This window comes from Phodopus roborovskii, unplaced genomic scaffold (assembly GCF_943737965.1).
Source record: "Phodopus roborovskii unplaced genomic scaffold, PHOROB, whole genome shotgun sequence".
In the NCBI taxonomy this organism is placed as follows: Eukaryota; Metazoa; Chordata; class Mammalia; order Rodentia; family Cricetidae; genus Phodopus; species Phodopus roborovskii.
In genome coordinates, this window is record NW_026126484.1 from 325712 (window position 1) to 332914 (window position 7203).

The following is a 7203-nucleotide window of genomic DNA, read 5'->3' on the forward strand; positions in this document are numbered from 1 at the left end:
GAATGGAGACTGCCCCACACAATTAATTTATATGTTATTCATTGCCCAGGTCAATTCAGAGTTGGAGAAAGAAAAAAGCCACATGAGTTTCCCTGAAAAGCAACACCACTTGGGCAAATATTACACTCTTTTGATATTGCTGCAATTTTCTGTTAGTTCAACACTTAAGAGATGAGTGTGTGCAGGATAGCAAAAAGGACCTGGAAAGAGAGGCATCTAAGTTGATGCTCAATATCGTGGCTTAGAAATTGAATGATGTTGCCCTTTCTTTGGATGTTCTCATGGGAAAAAAGTTTAGAGATGGAGGAGATAAAGAACAACCTTCTGTAAAGCAGCTAATGCATCAGCATGGTGTTTATGTCCAGTTGTCATCAGCATCAATAAAAGCAAGAACAGAAGGGGCAAGAATGAAATCAGGCATCTATGAGCAAAAAACTCTGTGCATTTTCATAATACACTGTTCTTTTCACTGGAGAACACCCACAGGCACGAACCATATCATGTTGACCTCCTTATGCTTCTCAAAAGGGTTTTCCTAGCTGTGGAAATATCATGAAGATGATTTGGAGAGACTTCATCCAGAGATTAACTTTCATTTCACTTACTGGACTTGGAATTTTAGGTAACATCATTTTATTTGTGAGACATATGTATACTTTTATTATGAGTCCTGAGAAAAAAAATATAGACGTTATTCTCATCCACCTGGCTTTTGTTAACACAATCATTATTCATTGCATAGGGGTCAGAGACATAGCCACAATTTTTTATTTTAGAAACTTCCTAGGTGACTTTGGTTGTAAAACTATAATTTATCTAGAAAGGGTGGCTCGTGGCCTCTCCATCTGCACCACCTGTCTCCTCAGTGTGGTCCAGGCTGTCACCATCAGTCACAGGACCACCCTTTGCAGAAAGGTCAAACCACAGACTGCATGGCAAGTTCTCCCCTTTCTCCTCCTCTTTTGGATCTTTAATTCCCTGATAAGCTCCAACTTGCTCCACTATATTACAGCAACCAGGAGCATGAACAGGTCTGAAGTTGGGATGTATACTGGGTATTGCTATATGTTGCCGTCCAAGTACACAGTTAAGTGGCTGTTCCTCTCTCTCATGGCTCTTCGTGATGTCATTTTTCAGAGTCTCATGGGCTGGAGCAGTGGGTCTATGGCTCTCCATCTGTACAAACATCACATACGTGTCCTGCACCTACGCAGCTCCAGGTTCACAAATAATTCCAGACCAGAAATCAGAGCTACCCATAGCGTTCTCACTCTCATGACCTGTTTTCTTTTCTTTTATTGGGCAGATTTCATTTTCTCCTTCTACACAGGCTCCATAGTGACACATGATTCTACAATACTCAATATTAAGGCATTTTTAGTGCTTAGTTATGCTGTTCTCAGCCCTTTTGTCCTGATCATCAGGGATATTCATGTTGCTAAGCATTTCTGTGTCCCCTGAGAAATACAAAATTCCTTTCCATACACAGTTCTCCAAGAACTGAAGTTATTTATATTGGATAGGTTTGCTTTTTCCATTCTAATGTATCATAACAACAAATTCATTGAGAAAATTGGTTAATGTTTTCAGATCCCTTGCCCTAGATAATTGAGGACTGGTTCAGGCTCTAGGGAGTTGGCATTGTTTCTCACTACCCAACCATCCCACTATTCCTATCATGTAGTTTAGCTTACTGCATCCTTCATCAGGAAATGCAGAAGGGCATGCAGGCACCTGAAATTATAATCTTATCTTTCTGCATGCTAGGGTTCTACTCTTATAAGGGCTCACAATAATTTCTTGTCTTCTTGTTCCTTCTAATGTACTTCTGTGATCAACCAACTCCTCTACTTATCTACAAAACACTTACTATGTGCTAGAGGATATTCTAAATCCAATGAGCAGGAGAGCAAGTGAAAAAGAAGGATGTGGGAAGCCTCCTTTATCTGAAGGTCCCTTCAAAGTGGAGATGACCAGGTGATTAAGTTAATTGACAGCAGCCAATGGATGTTTGGTATTTCTAGGTACCAAGCACTAAAGAACTAGTAAGAATAAACATTGTAAGGCAATTTCACACACATACTCTTTATACCAAAAGCACAGGGGGAATATCATCTTTCAGAGATGCTATCATGGTTTTGGAAAATAACCCCCACTTGTGAACTCCACTCCTGTATACAGTGCTGTGTAGAAATACCTCAGGAAACTTGCACCCCAGCTGCTGACTCTTACTTCCATTCCCTCATTAGGGCCTACATAGAACATATGGCATTTGCTAGGTCACCCTGAATGCCAGCCACACACTCAAGAGTTTAGGGATCCATCTTCTCTACTGCTGTCTAGGTACATGGTGTTCTGCTAGGGACATAGGGATTGGGGTCCTGAAGTACAGACAAGAGCTAGTTGCTGAAATTCCTGTAATTTGGCATTGAATAGCAACAGGACATTGGGGCTCTGGGGATTCTACAACCTCCCAGCCAAGAGAATACACAGGGTCCAGATTTCACCCTGTCCCCACCTCATCCAGGCTACCTGTGCTGCAGGCTTCCTGGGGAGGCTTCTGTCAGTGCCCTGTCTGCATCACCTGGCTGTGCTGTAGTATAGCAAAGGGCTGCTCACCAAACCTGTCCATCAGCTCCCTGCAAAGGGCTGTTCACCAAACCTGTCCATCAGCTCCCTGCAAAGGGCTGCTCACCAAACCTGTCCATCAGCTCCCTGCAAAGGGCTATTCACCAAATCTGTCCATCAGCTCCCTGCAAAGGGCTGTTCACCAAACCTGTCCATCAGAAATGGAAAACTTCAACAGTCACTGCAGGGGCACTAAACTTCACTAGCAGGGGCACAGAGGTCACTCTCCTTCCCTGGTCGGGAGTTGAAACTTTTCAAAGGAACTTGTGCAACAGCCCTGCTTGTGGGTTTCTCAAACAATGATGACTCTTTGCTGAATTTTAGTGTCCACCTAGGTTAAAAGGTACCTTGGTAATAATGTTCCAATGTTCCAATATTTGTGAGACATCTTTCCACCTCTGCCTTGGGGGACTGAGAAAAGTCCTGTGGACCTTATTCTCATCCTCTTGGCATTTTCTAATTATTTGACCACAGGGATCAAAGACAAAGCCACGGTGTTTTATTTCAGAAACTTCCTGGGAGATATTGCTGTAAAGCTGTGGTTTATCTGGCAAGGATGTCACGGGGCCTCTCCATCCGCACCACCTGTCTCCTCAGTGTGGTCCAAGCTGTCACCATCAATCCCAGGACCACTGTTTGGACAAAGCTAAAACCACAGACCTCACAGCAAGTTCTTCCCTTTCTCCTCCTCTTTTGGATGAATAATGTTCTTGTAAGCTCCAACTTGCTCTGCTACATAAAAGCAGGTAGTGACTTGAACACATTTGTACCTGGAACATTCATTGGCCATTGCTATATGCCACAATCAAGACACATAATCAAATGGCTATTCCTGTCTCTCATGACTCTTTGTGGTGTCATCTTTCAGAGTCTGATGGGCTGGAGCAGTGGGTCCATGGCTCTCCATCTTTATAAGCATCACAAGCGTGACCTCTACCTTCACAGCTCCAGGTTTGAAAACAATCCCCCTCCAGAAATCAGAGCTACCTGGAGTGTTCTCTTTCTAATATCCTGCTTCCTCTCCTTCTATTGGGTAGATTTCATTCTCTCCTTCTACACATGTTTCACAAGGACACATGACTCTATTTCACTAAATATTAAAACATATTTAGAACTTGGTTATGCTGGTTTTAGTCCCTATGTTCTGATCAGCAGGGACATCTGTGTTCCTAATGTCTTGCATTCTCACTGAGAAGTGTAAAAATTACATTCTACAACTACTCTCTATGAGCCAAAGGTATGTATATTGTATGCTTATTTCCCATGATAAATTTTAGAACTAGGGACACATGTTTGCTATGTAGCACAGGCTGACCTGCACAGGCTGACTCAGAAATCCAAATGCTGGGGTTACATCAATCCCTATGAAACTGTTATTTGCTTTAATGTTCTAATATATCACAAAATTAAATTAAATGTTATGATAATAGATTTCTTTTTCTTAAGAAGTATGGCACTATGCAATATGAAGTTCAGGGTCGCTAGGCAGCTGGAAACTGGATTCTTCTCATCTTCTCATCCACCATCCCAGACATGTGACTTTTAGCCTAGAAACAGCACTGAAAAAAAAAAAAACTAGAAGCAACGCTTCATTCAGAAATCAGTATTTCAATTTTCCCCCAAAGCCAGAGCATGAAACTAAAATAGTGTAGGTGATCCTTATCTGTGCTAAGCATACAGGGCAAAGGGAAGATGACAGTGAGACAAATCAAGTCACCACAGCCCAGCAAATTTGATCAACAATTGTTTGATGTTGCTAAATCCAAAATATGAGAGGCCAGTGTGGATGATATGGAACAGTTATAATCAGGTTGGACCTTAAGGTACCACCACAAAAGTCTCTGGCCAATGGGCTCTCTCTCTGCCTCTCTCTCTCTCTCTCTCTCTCTCTCTCTCTCTCTCTCTCTCTCTCTCTCTCTCTCTCTCTCTCTCTCTGCTGCATGTCTGGAGACCATGCTCAAGGCCAGGGCCTCACTGGCACACTGATGGGTAAATACTTTACTGACAGAATGTCTACACTGGAGTTTCCATCTCACTTCCAGTCACTCGCTATGACCTGTATTAAATACTCCAGTGTTCTATAGTTCTAAATTTCTCTCCGCACTGAATCCCAGCTGCAAAATGCACCCTGTTGAGCTTCAGACAATGGGACTGCAGTGCTGAGCATGTAGAGAGAATCTGTCTGGTGGAAGCCAGTTGGCACAGCCTTGACAATGCGCAGAACAATAAGGACCTAGGGAACTCCACAGCCTCAGGCCCAGGAAACCCAGAGGGTCCAAAACCCACCTGGACAACTCACTCCTAAATACACAGCACTGCAGACATCCCAGGAAGGCTTCTGTCTGCTCTGGGCTGTGTGGGTGTGGCTCCTGAAGGGATCCAGGACTCTGAAGGACTGTTCACCAAAGCTGTCTATCATCTCACTGCAGTTCCTACCAAGGATACATAGAAAGAACAAAACAGTTCTTGCAGGGAGGGGGCTTGAACTATTCTCTGTGTAGCTTAGTACTATTCCTGGAGGAGAGCTAAGGCTGCCACACTCCTTCCTGGGTTTAAGAGTTGAAACTCTCCAGTCAGTGGGTCTCTGAAATACTGCTCTGAAATACTGTTCTTAGTGTTTTGATAATATAGATTCGTGCTCGCTATTATGGTTAATTTCTATGTCAACTTGTCACAAATCAAAATCCTCTGAGTGGGGATCTTCACCTTAAAATTGTTCTGTCTTGATTGACATGGGAAGCCCCACCCTGATTGTGGGTGTTCCCTAGTGGCAACTGCCCATTGAAAGTGTGTGTCTGAGAGAAGATCTCCCTGTCTTGTGCTTGCTTGGCCACTGAGTTGTTTTCTCTGTTGCTGCTGCTGGGGCTGATTCCTTTGCTGAGAGAACCAGTGGCTCTCTAGCAAACTTTCAGGCTTCTAGAGCCAGAGTGGAACTACAGAGGTACCTGCCTAGTGGACTAACTGCCAGTTATGGACCCAGTGATAGGCAGTTCTGGTGACAGAGAGCTCTGGTGAGACTAATGAGGCACCCAGCCTCAAGGACATAGTGAAATACTGAGTTCTCAGCGCTCTGGTGGGAATTAGCTTTGTCCCAATGCACTAACATATCAAATCATTAGTTAATTCAGGGTTTTAAAAATAGGTTTTTATTATTTTATATAAAATGTGTAATAAGCAATCTAAGACCTGCTCAGAAGTCTAGGAAGCTGGACATATTTTTCTTTTTCATGTTCCTTTACATCCATTTGTGCAATGGGTTTTACTTTATTTTGCAAATAGCTAAACAGGCATATTACAGGAAAGGGTACCCAACCTGCTTTGAAGGAGCAGGAAGCTCAGCTTTAATCTCAAAGGGAAGTATTTCTCAGAGCATCTTTATTTTTATATTTTTATAATTTAACTCATTTTTATTGTGTTTTACTGGTTTTTTTTTTTTTTCAAGACTAGGTCTTGCTATATAACTCAGCCTATCCTAGAACTTACTATATAGACAAAGCTGGGCTCAAACTCACAGAGATTTGCCTGCTTCTGCCTCTCCCTCTGTTCTGGGATTAAAAGCATGTAACAGTATACCCAGCATATCTGTCAGATTATCTTAATATTTATTAGTTCCAATACCATGTGATCTATAGGTGGAAGAGTCTGTTCTGCCCCTTCCAGGAGCTGTTCAGTCCCAAATACATACACACAGCCTTATATTAATTATAAATTGTTTGGCCTATTGCTCAGGCTTATTGCTAACAAGCCTTTACACCATAAATTAACCCTGAATTCTTATGTATGTTTAGCCATGTGGCTTGGTAACGTTTCTCAGTAAAGTATTTCTATCTGGATTCCTTTGTGTCTAGCTCTGGACTATTTCTCTGCCTTTCCTCTTCCCAGAATTCTCCTAGTCTGGTAGCCCCGCCTATACTTTCTGCCTGGCTACCGGCCAATTAACGTTTCATTAAACCAGTATGAGTGACAAATCTTTACAGTGAACAAGAGCATTATCCCATATCAGTGATCAGCTGGAAATCATATACATACAAGTAATATACAAACTGAGCATCTTGTATCAATATAACTAGGAATATACATACACTCTCACATACATGCACACACACAAGAATTTTTAAAAAGGGCACAGATGTCATGAATTTGAGAGAAAGGGGTTGGGCACATGGGACAGAATGGAGGAAGGAAAGGAAGAAATTATGTGATTATATTTTGATTTAAAAATAAAAAGAATCTAACAATAAAATAAGAATAAAAATAAGTAGGTTGTTTTTGCATGCTAACTTGCCATTTAGTTGGGATATATTCAAGGATTCTTTGATTGAAAATGTCCTTGTATATTTGTTTTTTTTTCCTTTGTTTTTATTTGTTTTATATAACCAAGTCCATTTAAATGAAAACAAACATTTATAGACAATATTTGGGAATTTGGGCGTTGTTCTTTCCAAACTACTTCCTGCTGGTAAGGGGCGCTGTCATGGGGGATTTGAAGATGATTCAGAAATCCTGGCTGTAGTCTGTAAGGCTGCTTTGTCCAGCTTTTTTGAATGTAGGATCACCTGGTACTCTGTTTCAACA

The 7203-nt window shown here is 41.8% G+C and overlaps 1 protein-coding gene and 1 pseudogene across 1 annotated transcript; both read left to right on the forward strand.

Moving 5' to 3' along the window:
* The first annotated feature begins 383 nt into the window (after positions 1-383).
* Positions 384-1461, forward strand: LOC127229550 (putative vomeronasal receptor-like protein 4). Its single transcript, XM_051194631.1, has one exon. The coding sequence runs from the start codon at positions 553-555 to the stop codon at positions 1459-1461; it is 909 nt and encodes a 302-aa protein (XP_051050588.1). The 5' UTR covers positions 384-552.
* Positions 1462-2989: 1528 nt separating this feature from the next.
* LOC127229605 (vomeronasal type-1 receptor 4-like) lies at positions 2990-3820 on the forward strand (annotated as a pseudogene).
* Positions 3821-7203: the final 3383 nt, after the last annotated feature.

Coding starts and splice junctions, on each gene's coding strand:
- LOC127229550 (XM_051194631.1), top strand. CDS start 553: ATGAAGATGATTTGGAGAGACTTCATCCAGAGATTAACTTTCATTTCA.